Source organism: Anolis sagrei, chromosome 5 (genome assembly GCF_037176765.1).
Source record: "Anolis sagrei isolate rAnoSag1 chromosome 5, rAnoSag1.mat, whole genome shotgun sequence".
NCBI lineage: Eukaryota > Metazoa > Chordata > Lepidosauria > Squamata > Dactyloidae > Anolis > Anolis sagrei.
The window spans coordinates 122,949,573-122,968,522 of record NC_090025.1 but is presented as its reverse complement, the minus strand read 5'-3'; the positions used below and the strand labels follow the sequence as shown (position 1 = coordinate 122,968,522).

Here is an 18,950-nt window from a genome sequence, read left to right as displayed (position 1 = left end):
CAACCTATTTTAAGGGTGAATTGCCCTCCTGGTGACTTCCAGAAAGGGCAATACACTTGCGGGAGGGCAGTCTCAGTTCTCAAAGAGGTCATAATGATTGCAAAAACAGCGTTGAAATTTGGCTACACTAAGCTTTGTTCACATAATAGCTAGCTGTTATGAGGTGGCCTTCATGTCTCAAGTTTGAAGATGAGCCAGGTAACCATTTTCCAAGGACAAGCATGTGTTACACTGAATGGGTTCTGGCTTGCTAATTGATTACGATAGCTGTGGTAGATAGTGAGGCATACCTATCTTCATCACAAGACCCTTTAATTTTTTCAGCTTCTACATATTCATGGCTGCTGCTGAAAACCATAGTACTCCATGGCAGCAATTCCCTGTTTTGGTAAGGAAGCCCTTCAGAAGACTCCCCCCCTCCACCCCAAACACACACATAACCCTAACTCTGTCCCAGATTTTCCTGCAGAACCCTCTGTCCATAAACATTGTGAACCCATGAAGTCCTTCTTTCTTCATCTACTATTGTCTAAGTGTTTTGTATAACATAGGTTTGGAAATAAAGACATTCAGATTTCATTTTTAAAGTGGAAGTACATTGAATTTCAGTAAGATCTTCATACTCTGGCATGGAAACTGTAAAGATTTTTTTTCAAAGAATCCCTATGATGCTTTCGTGAAACCCTATCTTGAACCATAGAAACATGTTACTGATGTGAAATTGGATGTACAGATTCCAATCTTTTGAAATTACCGAGGGTGGGGCAATGTTAATAATTCAATATGTATTTTTAATACCAAAATACAAGCGAATTTACATAGTGTACATAATGAGGTCAAATCAGTTGCCTCATCTGGAACAGCTACACCTGCAGTCCTCCAACTAAAATTTCAAATATACTTTGCAAATACCTCTACTAAACCTCTAAGGCACTGGGGATCAACTAAGTGTACTTTTTCTCCTCACCCCATATTTGTATTTATTTCTGGACAATATTAATGGAGTCATTCCTATATCAAACGACAGTGGTTCTATCATGTTAACCCATAGTTAAATGAAACATGTCAGTGACTGAACCAAGAGCCCTCATAAAGACAGAGTCTATTATACCAATGCACCATGGCATATCAATTTAAACAGAGATGATTGAAATGACACTCCAAATGCTGGACTGAAACTTCCATCAGCCCTAGCCACACAGGGAAGGAGCGTCCAAAAATATCAAGGCCACAAGTTGCTAAGATATATCACTGTTTAGCGTTTGAGGATTTGGAGTAAAAACCTATCTTGCTGTATCTCCTGAGGTCTAGGACCAGGATTCCCTTTGGATAACAAAATCCATGGACACTCAACTCCCATTATATACAATGATGTAGTAAAATGCTGTCACTTACATAAAATGGAAAAAATTAAATTGGCTTTTTGGCTTTAAAAAATATTTTCAAGCCACAGATGGTTCAACTTGTGAATCTGCAGCACTGACTGTATATGAAATAAAAATATCTTAATACAAAAAGGATTATTCCTCACTCAGCTGAAGTTATGATAAACAGAATCATTTGATAATTTTCCTTTTCTCAGATACAGGAAAGATTTGTGGTGTATTCATAGATCAAGCCCCAATATTATCAATCAGAAGTCATATAGTCATATAGACCAACATCAAAATATTACGTAATACATTCTTAGCATATTCCTTTTCAGAGTTAGCAATACCCACTGCCCCCTGAGGAGAAAATAGGAGATTCAACTCTAAATATTGCAAATAAGATGTTTAATTTCAGAAAACTTGAGTTCACCATTTATAAATACACTAAAACATAGTAAATGCAAAAATTAGCAGAGGTACAATATTTTAACAAAACTACATCTTCCCTAAAAGTCACAGTCAGTTCATTTCCCCGAAGAATCTCAACAATGCACAAAACTGGGGAAATGAATCTAAAGATTTTTTTAAATGTGGAGATCACACTGTCTATAATTAAAATGCTGGCTATTCTTACCTCAGTTTGAGGTTTAGAAGGGTTCTATAATTTATTGACCTGATGAACACTGTCAATTATATCAAGCCTACTGTATCATTCTAGTAGGGCACCAATCTAAAAAGGTTAAAAACTGAGAAGCAGCTTCTTGTAAAAGGAATGAAAGATGATGCCATACACAATTTTCAATTAGATAGGAAACCAGGAATTAATTTTTTACATCAAAGAATATTGGATGTTTTTATCCACTCAATTTTAAAAGGCTTTAGCCCAATGCTTACAGTTTATCTTTCAATACAATGCATTAAATAACAAATATTACTTGGAAAAGTTTTGAAAATAAACATCCCAAAGAACCTTATAAATACTCAAGCTCTAATTCAATTACAGTGTAAAAAACCTGAATAGGAACCACTGAATGGCAAGATTATAGGTTATTGTATAACTCATATTCCATAATACCACTAAGTTTAGTTCAGTCAATACTAATTCAATACCCACCCACAGTACATAAGTTATATTTGAATATTACATTACCCTTTAAGTAAGTTGAGTCTGCAGTTAAAACCTGCTAAGTAGAAAGATGGCTTCAATTCCACCTTTATATACAGCTTTCTTCTGACAGCTACAAAATGGTTCTTGCAATTAAAGCAATGATCAACTAATATACAGTACCTGCTTTATGATTTTTACATAATTCAATAAAAAACTACATAATAGAATTGTTTACATCTCTTTGCCATTCTATTCAAATTGTCTGAAAACTTCATTTACACTTCTCAAGGAAAAGCTACATTTTTTAATAATCCAAACAAACACAAATCTAATGCTAACAATCACTTTAAAAACAGATATATACATTATCTGGCCTGGAGGACTATTAATAAGGCACATGTAGACACATAGAAAGCTGAAAAATAAATTTTGAACTACAGTCACTTATTAGATGTCATACATGGCCCCTACTGGAGCAATTTAACAATAGAAAGTTGTAAATACAACTACCCTATATACTCATGTATAAGTCTAGAAATTTTAGTAAATCAAATCCAACTCTTGTTTAAAGAAAAAGGAACTACTCCTCTGAATAGAGTGGCAAAGGCAAGAACGTAGTCTTTTCCAAGAGAACCTAAAATAACAATTGACTCCCTTGACTCTTCGCATTGGTGCCCCTTCAGGCCTTTTTGAATGCCTGGGTAGGGAAATGCCGGTGACTGCTAGGGATAATTTGCACCCTGAGGCAGCACTTGTGTTTTTCCTTCTCTGTGAAATACCCTCAATTTATCCACAGGTCATATTAAAATCTATAATTTAGGCCCCCAAACCTGCCTTGACTTATATATGACATCCACTTACACATGAGTATATACAGTAGGTATCCAGTGAACAAAAACAATTTTAGACTGGCAGCTTGTTCATTAGTTTCAATACTGGAAGTATATCAATGGAAGATTTACTTTCAAAAATATAAGTTTTTCAAAGTGTTCCATTGCTAGTCTTGACTGACCTAAGCCGATGTTCTCATTAGAGGTACTGAACAATCTATCTAATGGAACAATACTAGGTGGACAACCCAGAAATCGAACTGCCAACCTTGACAGTACTGGCCAAGATGATTTTTTAAAGTTCCAGTAAGTTAGGGGATCACAGTTATGCTCAAGCACTTCTTCTTCCAAGTATGTAAGCACCATTTCTTCTGGCAACTTGGCCTTTTCTTTTGGAAGTTTTGCTTTTTTCATATCTTCCATAAGTGACCAAAGATTACTGTCCCCATAAGAGTTTTTAGATGGTGAACCTATACCACAGCCATTGGAAACAGGTTTATCATCATCTGAGGTAGCATTTAATATTTCTAGCTCCCTGATTAAGTCCTGTTTATATTGTTCTGCCTCCTCTTCAGTGAATAAGGAGGCCTTATAGCGAGGATCCAAGAGTGTAGCAAAAATATACCTTGGATCGTGAAGAGTGGATGACAGCCTACTCACCATTGCTTCCTTTAAGGACTTCAGCATAGTATCTATGCCCATTGTTTCTTCAAACAGTAGTTCAATTTTCCGGTTGAGGATGTGAATCATTGGAATTACTTGGCTTAAAGTAGACATGTGTGTACTCATCTCCCTGCTTGCAACTTCAAATGGCTTGAGCGCATGACAAACAGACTGCATCACTTCCCACTGATCACAGCTTATTAACTCCCTGAAGCTGCATTCTATGGACATTTCATCAATAGCTCTTTTCTGTTCAATTAAGCGTTCAAGCATATGGAATGATGTATCCCACTTGGATGGAACATCTTGAATTAACGGATGCTGTGGCAAGTGATATTCTTTTTGCAGTTCTGCCAGTTTCTCTCTGGCTTTTGCTGACCGATGAACACGTTCACATATCTTTCTTGCAATACTAAGCAAGTTTTGAACCATCCTCTGGCTTTTAATAGCTTCATTGACTATGAGGTTAACGGTGTGACCGAAACACTGGACACTTGAATGATCCCCTTCATTTAAAGTTTTTTCTATAGTCTGATTATCTGTAACAGTAATCCCAACTTGAAGCCCAACAGATGCAATCCAAGCTTCCCACCAATATTCTAGTTGCTTTTGAATGCTGATACCACTGTAGTCACAATCAATCTGTGACACATTTAAGAGAGCTGAACAATGGTAATCTTCACACTGTGGTCGAATCCTAGACTCAAATGTTACCCAGTGAGCAGTAAGAGTCAAATATTCCCGGGTTTGATTGCTCATCCATATTCCAGATGTAAAATGTACTACTCCACTTTCAGCTTCTTTAAGATGTGAAACAATTATCTCTTTGACATTATCATACATATTGGGAATTGCAGTACGAGAAAAGTAAGATGGTGAAGGCAACGAATACTGAGGCTGCAAGTATTCAAGCAGTCGATTAAAGCCAATATTGTCTACAAAAGAAAATGGCTGAAGGTCAAGTGCAATCATTTCAGCTATGAGACTTGTGATTTTTTTGGCAACAGGGTGACTGTCAGAAAATTTGTCACTAGCTTCATCAAAAGATGACGATCCTAAGAGATCAGTATTGAGTGGAACATGATTATTTGTAGATGAGGACAATACTGGCTCTGAGGCATCTGGTTTCAGGACATTGCTATGAAACCGTTGTAAATGTCTTAGAAGGCAACTGGTTCCTAAATTGGTTGGCTTTTTCCCTCGACTTATTGTACGTCCACAGTGCATACATATAACTTTAGTTGAATCTGCAGAACAAATTGAAAAATGATTCCACAGTTTTGAGGTCTTTTTGCTACTGATAGGAAAGATAACTTGAGTATCACGAGTAACCACTCTCGGCAATTCAGTCAGTTTTGAGGACGAGCATTCTGCAGAAGCCAAGGTAGCATATGGAGAATTTGCTAAACTAACATCAATAAAGCTCTTCTGGATCCCAATGACCTCAGGGTGACGCCTATATAAGTGTCTTGTCAAACAGCTTGTTCCTAAATCACCTTTCCTTCCACGATTGATCATACAACCGCAATGTCTACACACAACTTTTAGACTATCCCCTGGAGACAAAGAAAAATGATGCCATACTTCTGATTTGAGTTTTCGCATCATCCGTTTATTCTGATGAAAAACAGAGCCATTTTCAAATATCAAAGGGCTTTTTTCAGGTGAGGAAACTAAAGAAGCTTCAGCTACATCTTCAGAAGATGATAATAATGGGGAGTCTTCCATCAGAGTATCACCCAAAGGGATATTAGAATTGTTTTCTTCAGCCATTCTGTCTGGAGAGGAGCATATGGAAGTTGGTTCTTTAGCCATTTTTCCAGGGGATGATACAGAAGTTGGATCACCATCTGAAGGCAATAAAGGTGGCAGTAAGGTTGGAGGAGCAGAGTACAAAGGAGGTATGCTTGAGCCACCTCCGTTCTCTTGCAGAACAATAGAACGATGGGCTCTCCACATGTGTCGTATTAGACAACTAGTTCCAAGATCTTTCCCATTCTTTCCTCTGCTGAATTCATTCATACAGTGGATGCAAACAGCTTTTGAATTATCCAGAGGAGACAAATAAAAATGCTTCCACACAGCAGATCTTCTTCTGGAGCCAGATGTACCTTTAGGTACCTGAATAGTTTTCTCCACTATATTTTCCACAATTTCTTCACACTGGTTGTTAGGAAAGTGTTGTGATAAACCTACACCACTTTCCTCTTTATTGCTCTTTTCAGTATGTGACAGATCTGAGGGCATTTCTTCTTCAGTACAAATTATAGGAACAGATTCCTCGGTTATTCGATCTGGGGATGGAATCTTAGAAACTGCTTTCTTAACCAATTTTATAGGGGCCAACACATTGGTTAAATCTCCAACATCTACAGGCTGGGGTGATATTAATAACGGAGGTGAAGAAAAAGAAGATATTGTCGGTATACTTCCATTTTCTTGAATGAGCACAGTGGGATGAGCTCGCCTCACATGCCTCATTAGACAACTTGTACTTAGATCTTTTTCATTTTTACCCCTGCTAAACTCTTTCATACAGTACATACATATTGCTTTAGTGCTGTCTCTAGGTGATATAAAGAAATGGTTCCAAGCAGGTGACTTTTTACGGGAGCTTATATTTCTGCTTGAAAGAAGGCTCTGTGTTACAGCTTCCATTGCTACATCATAAAGAGTACTGCTGTACTGAGAAAACAGAGATCCGTAATCATCTTCATTTTCTGCAGAGATGTATTTGCTTGAATTGCTATGAATGAAATTCCTTTCTCGCTCATCTTGTTCATCACTACTGTCTGTCTGTCTTAAGTCTTCTGGCTCAGTTTTTATATCCATTGCTTCCAGAGCACAATTGCTATCATCTTCGAGTTCTACTTTTAAACTGTTGATCTTATCCATCATAAAAGTGTCACCAATTTGTAGAGAATCTGCCCTATTTGTATCCATGATTGATGAATTAATTCTGCTGCGCCTTCATAATTGAGGAAATACTTAGAAATTACTTAAATTTGTTTTCTTCTCTCACGCAGGAGAATATAAGTGTGGAACATGAGTTTGTATTCTAGTTTGATGGAAATGTATTTTATACAAACTTATGAAAAAGCATTTTGTTTAATAATTCCATTTCTTCCCAGGATTTTGAAGTATTCAGATCATCTATTATTTCTAACAGTTGTTGGTAGTAAACGATTCATATTCTGAGAAGAAGCCTGAGGACAGAAGTTGAGTTTCTTCCAAATAAATCATATACTCATCTCAACTGTATTGTATCTCTTGGCATCATCTAGAAACAAGATAAAACAAAATATGTAAATTCACTAGTGCAGGCAAGTTTCTTTAGTTCCTTAAAATGAAAGTATTTCCAAACAATTTCCTTCTTAGTTCCATGTAAAGTCTATAATTATCATGATTCTTGTAAATAAGAAAAGGTACACTACTTGTACATTTAAAGTGATTTGGGCTATAACTGTAATAAATCCCAACTCATAGTTGCCAGTCGCTGAATTAAGGAAAAAAGGAACCGTGATTCAACTTTTAGAAGTCTGAAGAGCTATTATTACATACTGTTTCTATTTCCTAGGATACAGCTATCTAATTTAGGTTTAGGATTAGCCATGACCATATTGACTGTTTAAAGTCCTGTCGTTAGCTCTTACCTTGCTTTCAGTAAATTTCTGTGCCAATTTACCAACTGTTGCTAGATATACTTTTGCTTACAAAAGTGATTTGACATTTGAGATACGTAAGCCAAAAGTCACCTTCGTCTCAAAAAAGCAAATGTACATTTTTGGACTCCCAGCACGATTTGCTTGTAACTCTATTAACATACTGTAGTTAGTCTCTCTCTCTCTCTCTTTCTCTCTCTCTCTCTCTCTATATATATATCCTCTTCTTCAGAACATAATATAGTACCATTATGAGTGATAAGCAGTACAAGCTCATTAAAAAATACATCAAGGGGACATAAGCGTGATAATTTGAGGCGCTTTTGCACATCGGCACTAGGGCAGCTATCTGTTTAGTTTCTGTGGGATGGGAAAGCAGAACAGGCAAGGTTACTTTTGTGGTTACTGGGATAAGATTTGATCTGTTTACCATTTCAGTCCAATCCTAGGCTGCCTGCTTCCTGGATATATATTTTCCCCTTCTGATTTCAGTTAAGTTCGTGGCAAAACACACAGTCCCCTTCTCCATATTCTCTTATTCACCAGAAACAGAGTTACAAAGATTCAGGAAGTCCATCTCTACAAAGAGGTATAAAGCTGTACCACAGCAGAAGACAAACCTGATCAACCTGGCTCACTGAAAACCTATGCTCCATTTCCATCTTCACCTCTTCTACCGCTGCCATCATCTCTTAATTTAAGGTAGTGGGAAAATCACCAACTCCTTCCCCCCATACTCCTCTGGTAACTACATTTGTGTGATAGGTGAATGAGGTTTATTCTTAGCAATTACAGCATGTCTTAAGGTGCGTGCACAATGAAATGTGAAAATGGTTCAGTTTATACCACACGCATCAAACACAAGACCTGTGGGCAGAATCTGCTCTGCCACATCATATTATGTGGCCCACAAGGCTTTCAACGGCAGAGCAACATACCAGTGTTGTATACAGTGTTACAATTACAACAAGCACTTTGAAGGCAACCATAAGGCTTTTGTTGAAAATGAGCTTTTATGCACTTCAATCAATAAACAGTAATTTTATATTCTCTGTCACTAGTCAACAGCAACTATGAAACAAGTGACATTCACCGAAACAATACACTTGATCCTGTATTAGCTCTTATAAAAAAAGTAAGAGTTTTTATCCAGCACTTGGATACATAAACAAAAATCTTAAATCAAGGGCGGAAATCAGGTGGCTACCCAAATGTTCTTGCAATGCAGCTCCCATCATTTCCCAACACTGGCTATGCTGTCTGGGACTTAAAAATCCGACAATGTCTGGAGGAATATCTGATTCACTCTCCATCCCAAACAGACATGCAATTAGCTTTCATTATTTTCTTTGCAGCTAGATTTATATAATTGACATGGTTTTTGAGTTCTCTATTCCAAACCTCATCTAAAAATTAGCATATAACACAAACTTGTTGATAATGTTTTTCTCCTTGATACTAACCATTAAATATACAGATCAACAGAGCCATTTTTCTTTTAGCATTCCTGTTCAACCGTCACAAGAAACTTAGGGTTCGATGATAAGCTTAGGATTGGATGCTGTAAATAAAGTAGTAGCTTGAAATGCCAGGTTGTCCCTGGCCTGGTCTGTCCCTGGCTTCACTAGCACCAGATTTATTGCTATTAGTCTTGTCTCTTGCAAAAATTAATTCCTCATTTTATGTCAAAGTCCCTTGTTTTGTGGACTTTGCAGGCCATTTACTCTATTTACTAAGTCTGTTTCCTAGGATGTTTAGTATGGTGAAATGCAGCATGCATACCATAAGACAGAGAACATTGGTTCAAACCAGGCAGGCATTCATTCCTACAGTAGAAAGCCTTGTGGCATTCTCCCTCTCCAACAAGCCAGAGGCGAAGGCATGACCAAAATCAGATCACCAATAAAATAAAATAAATACAAATTTTCTCCCAGGTTAGCCAAACATCTTTAAACTGGTAATGGCTTGAAACATGTTTGATACACACTTGCATTCAATGAAATTCCTAGAATCAATATGTAACCTACCTTACAATGAAGCTCCACATAAATAAAGAATCGTGGCAATTTCACAAACTAGATTTGAAAGCACCAGCATTTTCTAAAATCCTAGGAAAAGAAATGTATAATTTAAGTGTTTGAAATCCCTACTTTCATATGGAAGTGGATGAGATATAAAACTTGGAACAAAGCACAATTTTCCACAAATGATAGTAAAGTCTTGTTAATAAGTTGGCTTGTTAACTAATTAACATCTTCTCTGTCTAGATGAAAGTAGAAACTTCAGTCAATTTCCCCAAATTGTATGGTTTAAATCTTCTCTCACAATGCAGATAAAGAAACTAGTTACAATGATATTCATTCAAATACTTCCACACACACACTCATGATTTTGATTATCACACCTAAAATTCTTTAAACATCAAGTTAATTGAAGAGAAGCACAAACATCCCACTTATTACTTACTAAAATTGTTCACTTTAAAAAAGAGATGGACGAGTTCTAGGAGGCAAGGGGCCAATTGCTGTAGTAGGGGCCATAATGACTCTACAAAAGCCAAGAGGAAGACTTCTGTCCATTTCTGGTTTTTCCAAAAGGAATGAAGAAATTACAGTCGGGTCAAAGAAGGTACAGCCCCACCTTTTTGTCAGGGCAATGTGTACTCTCTAAAAAAAGTAGAACTGTATCTTGTTTACATGGAGAGTTGCTATTCCTAGAGTAACAATAGTCATTTCTTCAGTCCAATTATTTTTCTGGCAAGAAAGATGTAAAAAGTCCACAAAATAACTCTAGAGCACCCAAATGGAAAATCTGCCTTTTTGAATCTTAGGGCTTTAATTGTTAAAAGTAGTCCTATGACTTGCATATATTGCAGCAGCTTTCTGGAATGTTTTGTTGAATTTTCAGTTAGGTTTTTAAACACAATTTTGTATGTTTTGGGAGAGATAGTTATTTGTTTATGTATTTTTCTTTTGTACAGCATTGAATGTTTGCTGACTTTGTTGTTCACCATCCTGAGTCCCTTCGGGGAGATAAGACAATATATAAATAAAGATTAATAATAATAATACTATCAATTATTTATTATTTTTATTGTTTCATAAGTACTACCTACTCTGGGAGCACGTATGATATAAATCATCATCACTAGTGTTGTCATCTTCAACATTACCACAATTTGAACTGGAATGCATATAAAATAGGAAAAATACATAGTTGTCAAAGTACTCACCTACTATATTTGGCCCACTATCTTTTAGCTAGCTTCATTTCTGGGAGAATCTCCAGATCTGGAAGTGGTGAGGGTGAGAAGGATAAGGGATTGAAGAGGGGAAAATAAAATAAAATTTTAATATAAATCATGCTCACTGTTTTTAGCCCCACTGCACATAGATACCAACCATTCCTCTTGCAATCAGTACTACGTTCAGATATTAAGTACCAACCATGTTGTCCATTTCCCCTAGCATCCCTACAATCTGGTTCATATGGCCCGCTCTTCTCAAAGAGTTTTGCTTCAGCTTTTGTCAATTATTTCCTTGAGTTAACTATGCTTTGAAGTTTGGACAATACATAGAAGTGTCTGTGTCACAGCTGTATGAGAAAGAACCAGAAAGTTAGGTCCAAGCTAGACCCCTTACCACTACAACATACTGGGGTCTATTGTGATAAAAAGGAGTATAGCCTCCCTCTGGCTTGCATATCACTCTGATAAACCATGTTTTATTATATCACCCGACTGCAGCCAATATGCTTGCGATTCCACAATAGGCACCCTTCCCTATCAATTAACCCTTGGATTAACAGTTTCATAAGAAGTAAATCTGGGTTTCTTTTAATAAACCAAGTCAATATAATTTGGACAAAACTGATGAGTAGACACAATTGATGTATGTTTGTACGGTATACTGTGTTTTCAAAAATCACTGAAAATAATATGAAGCCACTGCTATCACTAACAAAATGAATATAACTGGGAAAAGACTCTTTTATGGTTATTGTTAATAAATTTTGGGCTAAAAGTAGTCCTAGAGGCTTTATAAAATTACAGGGTTTTTTTTAATCTGGTCAAGAATGTTTTGTTATGAGCAACTGCTATACTTCTCATGAGTTTCCAAAATGCACACACACACATGAGGCATTTTGATAATACTCAGACTTCAACAAAGTTACTATTACATCTGTGAACTTGTTTCATAAAAAATTCAGCATTGGAAAGAGAAATGCTGTTTCTGACTGGGAAAAATCTATAAATACATGGAAGATAAATATAGTGGTACATTAGTGGCATACAAATGTAAAAATATTTGAGTCCCATTTTGGGAGAAAAACGGGACAGAAATAAATACTATAAATGAGTAAAAATATACTCAAAACTGATTAAAAGTATTTTACATCCTTTTTGTATATAAAGTGCTAAGAGTAAAAAGTACCCAAGCTATTAATACATAAATCAGGACCACAATTTTCAATCTCTTGGCAAGGCAAACACTTTCACACATTCACCTTTATAATACACAAATAAAAGCAGCATGAGTCTGAATTTCAGAGAGGTGCTTGTTTCTCATTTGAAGGGGCACTAAGTTTCTCACAGGTGTGAATGTTTCCGACCATGAAAATAAATGCTGATATAGGACTATGCTACTAAATTTTGTTTCAAAATTATTAACTGAATTTTAATGTTACGACATTTAATTCATTGTAATAAATTCTACTCCTTATTATCTTCTAAAGCAAGCTGGGTAATATGTAGGTTGCCTGTAATCTCTAAATCTATTTTTCTAACCCCGGAAGCCCCTTTCCTAAAAAGGTTACACAAAAACAGATCATCACACCTCTGAATGCCTCCAGGAAAGCATGGTTTTTTTCTTAAGTAACACTGGGACATTTTTGAGTGAAAACACTTTTTAAAACCTTGTAAGTAAATTGGGAGAAATTGTGTGGTTCACAACCAGTTTAGGAGCAACAGTGGCTGCCAGTCCTTTTTTCCTCCCCAATTTGTTTTTCTGCTTTGAAGACTGTGATGCCTATAGGTAGCTGTTTTCAATTTAATGTGTATTTTGCATGAAGCAAGGGTTTTGTTGTAATCGCTGTAAATATAAAATCTGCGATGGTTGTTCCAATTATTCTGAAATTGCAATAAGGCTCTAACTCAGCTAGGATATGCCTGTAACCAAGGTTGAAATCCTATGTACTATTCTCGGTGGCTAAAGCTGCATGAAGTAGGTTCCACTGAGACTTACATCTGAGTAAATATTAAAACAATGGGACCTGATTTACACACAGCTAACTTGTTTTACTAGTTTCAGTGGGATTTGGGCTTCAATTCTATGATCTCACAAGGATATAAACCTCCCTAGATACAATGGACCTTACTTCCCAGTAAAAACAGTATACTGTGAGTGACAATAAACTTTAAATGTATGGAGGTCATGGATTGTGTGAATGTTCAGCATTTGCAAAAGCTCGTTAGTGAGAAATTGTACTCTTTTCACAGTAATCATCTGTCTACATCAGTGGTCTGTTACCTGTGGTCCATGGATCCCCAGAGGTCTGCAAGAACTAAAATACGGTCCATGACCTCACCATTAGTATACCATTGCAACAAGAGCAACTGGTTAGTGCTGAGGATTATTAAATATGGTTTTCTGTGGGCGAGTAGTCGGCAACTACTGAATGACATATGTTCTGTATCAGAAACTAGAGTACACGTGCTCTATCCAATGAAATTTGCTGAATCAGCACCCCAAATAACCAAACTGAATCTAAAGTTGACAAAAGCTGATTCGTAACCCTTTTAGTACTAATGTTGCAGAGTACTCCCTGGTCAAAGTGGTCCCTGGTTAAAAAATAAGGTTAGGAACCGCAGGTCAACATGGTCCTTTCTGATAAAACAACTGCATTGAACTATGATTCTGGAGATCAGGGTTCAAATTCCCACTCAGTCATGGGTAAGTCACACTCAACCTCAGGAAAGCCACAGCAAAGCCCCTCTGGCGATATCTTACCAATCAAACCCCATGATAGGTTTGCCTTAGAGTCGCTTTAACTCAGAAATTACTTCAAGACACACAACAACAACAAAGACTTTAATACAAAAAAGTAGCATTTCACTTGTATGATTTTTTCACTATGCAAGATGGAATCAGTTACAAAGAATAAAGCCAAATATAATACTTTCCTTGAACATCCATAGCAGAAAATTTCAATAATTAGCATGCATGCGCTTTTCAAATTCTAGATGAAATCACAGCTTTAACTGATTTTCAAGGTTGTAGTCGCACCTGAAACCTGGATCTTGTAATTTTTTTCCTTCACAACTAGCACTGGTTACATCACAGAGCCCCACAGGCAGTACATTTGACAGAAATTTACATGTACTGCACGAAGATAACATAGAAATGAGACATATAAAAGTGTTCAAATATTATTATGAAGAAGTGATAGAGATTTCAAGGTTTTATAAACTTTCTACAAGCTCACAAAATGCAGACTTGCTATTATTTGATATTATGCAAGAGGAAAAGGACAATCAATGATCTAGCATACAAAGTGAAAAGGGGCATTAACTACACTATCTGTTCTGTGCTTTCATTTACAATTAATAAATTGTTTTGTAGTTCAAAATACCAAGGTCCACCCAATGGAGTAAATAATTCTGAGTTTGTTTATGCTGGTCTATGTTCAGGAGGTCAAACCATTGTGGAAAAACATAATTTTAATTTTAGCACCAATTCCTGGCTGAGAGTTTAGCATTAAAATGAACACATTATCATGATTGCAGTTATTGACTTTTGTTTTGAATTCCTGAACTCAATCAATACTGTGTTTAAAAGTTTAGAAATAGTTTTATACAAAAGCTGTCAGCAAGACGCTTATCTCTGTCGTTTCCTCTACACAAAGGCTGCAAAAAAGTATTTTCCTATTATGACATGCCATGAAGAAAGCAAATACTAACACTTTCACCCCATGAAGTGGAGTTCATTGGGATGCATGATGGTGTCGCAGGTATTTAATCTACCCACTAGGAAATAGATTAATCACTAGGATTATGAATGGGAAATGTCTCTTGGCAGTCTTCATAAGGTGCAATTTCAATTGACCTTTTTTTTTAAAGAACCACATTCATATGAAGTCATATAACACTATCAGCTCATGCCTCAGCTACCTTTAATCATTTAATCAAATAATCTATCTACTGACTGTTTTGACTGACAGCTGCTTTCCAAGGTCTCCAGCAGAGATCCCTCCTAAACCAGAACCCTTCCAGACAGGCTCTATATCCCAGGATCTGATCCCAGGTTTTCTGTTTGGAGGAGAAGTTGGGGTTAAAGGTGGTCATCAGCAGTTTTGTGCATTAGTTGAGCAGAAGAAAACGGAAATAAACTTCTGCCCATTGTGGAAAAGATTGTCCTTTGTGGCTGACAAGGGGCCATTTAGACAGGCCCTTTATACCAGGATCTGATAACAGGTTTTCTGTTTATCCCAGATTATATGGCAGTGGGGACTCATATAATCCAATTTAAAGCAGAACACCTGGGATCAGATTATGAGGTACTGGGCCTGTCTGGAAGGGCCCCCAAAACTTGGGAAGTTTGTAACTGAAGATGGCAAGGACTTAACTTGGGAATTCATGCCTAGAATCAGAATGCTATGTAACATTTTGATAACTCATCATAGGTTTTTTAAAAATATGCTACATTTCCCTCACACTGACAGAGACTTTTCTCCAATAATACACAACTCTATGTTGGAAACATTTGCTGGAAATACATGAAGCGCTTTGAGTGTACCAACTATACAATGGAAACAAGACACCTAGAAATCCCCTAAAAGCACAAGATCCAGCCTGGTTTTAGAAGCTAAGCAAGATCAGCCTTAGTTAAGATTTGGATGGAAGACTAGCTGCAATACCAAATGCTGCTGACTGGAGGGCCCTTCCACACAGCCATATAACAAAGAATATCAAGGCAAAAAATCCCACAATATCTGCTTTGAACTGGGTTATCTGAGTCCACACTGCCATATATTCCAGTTCAAAGCAGAAAATGTTGGGTTTTATTCAGCTGTGTGGAAGGGGGCCCAGGATCTGATCCCAGGTTTTCTGTTTATCCCAGATTATCTAGCAGCGGGGACTCATATAATCCAATTTAAAGCAGAAAACTTGGGATCAGATCCTGGGATATAGGGCCTGCCTGGAAGGGCCCCCCAACACTTGGAATGTTTGTAACGGAAGGCAGCAAGAAATGAACTTGGGAATTCATGCCTAGAATCAGAATGCTACCTAACATTTTGATCACTCATCACTAAGTTTTTAAAAAAATATGTTAAATTTTCCTCACACTGACGGTGACTTTTCCCCAATAATACACAACTCTAAGCTGGAAACATTTACTGGGGAGACATAAAGTGCTTTCCCGGTGGTGCAATGGGTTAAACCCTTGTGCCGGCAGGACTGCTGACCAAAAGGTCAGCAGTTTGGATCCGGGGAGCAGGATGAGCTCCTGCCTGTCAGCTCCAGATTCTCATGCGGAGACATGAGAGAAGCCTCTCACAGGATGGTGCAACATCTGGGTGCCCTCTTGCAGACAGCCAATTCTCTCACACCAGAAGAAACTTGCAGTTTATCAAGTCGCTCCTGACACAAAAGAAAAAATGAAGCGCTCTGAGTGCACCAACGCTTTGAGTGTGCCAACCATACAGCAAAAACAAGACACCTAAATCCCTAAAGGCACAAGATCCAGCCTGGTTGTGAATGCTAAGCAAAGTCAGCCTTAGTTAGGACTTGGATGGGAGACTACCAACAATACCAAGTGCTGCTGACTGCCTTTCAGAGGGAAAAAAACTGGCAAAACCAGTCCTTGCCTAGGAAATTCATGGGGTCGCCATAAGTGGACTTGAAGACACACAGAGCGAGCAGAAACAATCCTTTAAACAGTCCTCCTGGTTTACTTCTTAAGAGGATTAAATGCTTACTAAAAGCACCCTTCTACGCCTTGGGGAAAGGGGGGAACAGGTTTCCAAAATGAAATAAATGAAGAAGCAACTGGCTAGGAAGGTGAAGTTGTTGACAAGGAGGAAAGGCGTGGCTGCTCTTCCCCATCCAACCCACCTCCCCTTTTCCCCTTTCCCCCAAAGTCAAAAGGAAGGCTTGAAGTTGTCTGTGGGGAGGCCCAGCAAAGCCTGACAGACTTTGGGGGCATTAAAGGTGTGTTGTGGGGACAGACAGACATACATATATGCACACACACACAAACATATACAGCCTTTAGGGGCACTAAAGGTGTATTGTAGGAAAAGATATACATATGTGTGTGCATATAAATACACACAAAAAACACATATGCAGCCTTTAGGGGCACTAAAGGTGTATTTTGGGGAGAGATATACATATATGTGTGTATGTGTGTGTATACACATACATATATGTATATCTCTTCTCACAACATAGCTTTAGTACCCCTAAAGTCCGTATACACACACATATACAGACTGTAGGGGCACTAAATGTGTGTTGTGGAGAGAGATATACTGGTACATATATGTATGTGTGTGTGTATACAGACTTTAGGGGTACTAAAGCTATGTTGTGAGAAGAGATATACATATATGTATGTGTGTGTATATACACACACAAATAATAATAAAACTTTATATATACATACTTTAGAGGCACTAAAGGTATGCTGTGGGGAGATATATACATATATGTATGTGTGTATATACATACAGACAGACAGACACACACATATATACAGACTGTAGGGGTACTAAAGGTGTATTGTGGGGAGAGATATACATATATGTGCGTATACATACATACATACACTCACACACATATACAGACTTTAGGGGTACTAAAGGTGTATTGTGGGGAAAGATATACATATGTGTATCTGTATACACACACAAATAACAATAAAACTATATATACAGACTTTAGGGGTACTAAAGGTGAGTTGTGGGGAGAAATATACATATATGTGTGTGTGTATATATATGTACACACACACATAGATAGATAGACAGACAGGCTTTAGGGGCACTAAAGGTGAGTTGTTGTGGGGAGAGAGATACATATCTGAGTGTGCGTGAGGGGGGGGGGGGGGAGGGGGCGAGAAGAGCAAGCGCCTCAAAGCCAGACAAAGCCAAGCGCGTGCTGCTCTGCCCCCCCCCCCCCCCCCAAAGAAGGGAAGTGCGGCCCAACGGCTTCCCGAGGGTCTTCTTCCCGAGGCGGCAAAAGGGCAGGAGGGAGCAGAGAAAGGCCTGAGGAGGGGGCAAGGCAGCGCCGAAGAGCGCCCCTCTCTTCAGGGTTCCCTTCAGGAAGAGGCCCTTGCAATGGGACTCCGCCGCCTCTCCTCCTTCCGCGCGACCCCCGAAGGCTGTCTGGCTGCGGCGGAAGGATCCTCCCGCACTGAGGCGACCACGCCGCCTCAGCACAGCCCCGGCTCAAGAAAGCCTCCGCGGTCGCGCTTTCTGTTCGGGACACACACTCCCTTCCCACAGAGACTCCTCAGCGGGTCTTTCTGCTCCCTGCTCACCTCTGGGCTCCTGGGCGCCGAAGCGTCCCGCTCTCCCCGTCCGCGGCTACAGCGAGGGCTCCAAGCGGCCCGTCCCATTCATTGCTCGGGCGGCGCTTTGTCTCCCGCTGCCGCCGCGACGCGACGCTCGGACTAACCCCGGCTCGGCCGCGCGACGGGTCTCGGCTGCGCATGCGCCGCGCTTTGGACTGCGAGCGGGGAGGGAGGTGGAGCCAGGGCATGTGGGACGACACGCCATCCGCGCGGAGGTCACGTGACCCTCCCCCCCCCCCGCCTTGGGCACGCGCCGCCGGCGCAGCGCAGCCGCGTCATCAGCGACGTCGCGTGCCACCCTCGTCGTCGTTCGTCCTCGGGGATTGCTCAGGGAGACCAAGGCGAAGGACGTCGTCGCGACAAAATGGTCGCCGCTGAGGAGGAACTGGGAGGTGAAGGCCCGCTTTGAGGGTTGGGAAACGTCGCTGCTGGGATACCCGGGAACAGACTAACCTTTGCCTGTTTTCGATCTTCAGTTTAACAGTGGCAACGACGGAATGGTTGCTTATAACCCGCTGTCACTGTCCTCCCCCCCCCCCCCCTTCTTCCTTTGATAGGAAGGAATTGAAGAAGAAGTCCATCTCGGGAATGGGAGGAAAGTGCCTCTCCGTTTCTCCATCAAATGTTCACTTTCGATTAATCATCTTTCACCCTACAGCTTCAGCTGCTTTAAAAATACCCCACTCTTTCTCCTCCCTCTTTTCCCTTTTGTCCTTGTCCCCTTCCACACAGCCATATAACTC

General features: G+C 39.1%; 1 protein-coding gene across 1 annotated transcript; it reads right to left on the bottom strand.

Moving 5' to 3' along the window:
* Positions 1-1,760: 1,760 nt before the first annotated feature.
* Positions 1,761-18,357, bottom strand: ZBED4 (zinc finger BED-type containing 4). Its single transcript, XM_060777797.2, has 4 exons — positions 18,175-18,357; positions 10,866-10,923; positions 9,661-9,741; positions 1,761-7,251 (listed from the first exon to the last, which is right to left on the bottom strand). Exon 4 carries the CDS (start codon positions 6,912-6,914, stop codon positions 3,408-3,410), a length of 3,507 nt encoding a protein of 1,168 aa, XP_060633780.2. The 5' UTR covers positions 6,915-7,251; positions 9,661-9,741; positions 10,866-10,923; positions 18,175-18,357; the 3' UTR covers positions 1,761-3,407.
* Between the last annotated feature and the right edge of the window lie 593 nt (positions 18,358-18,950).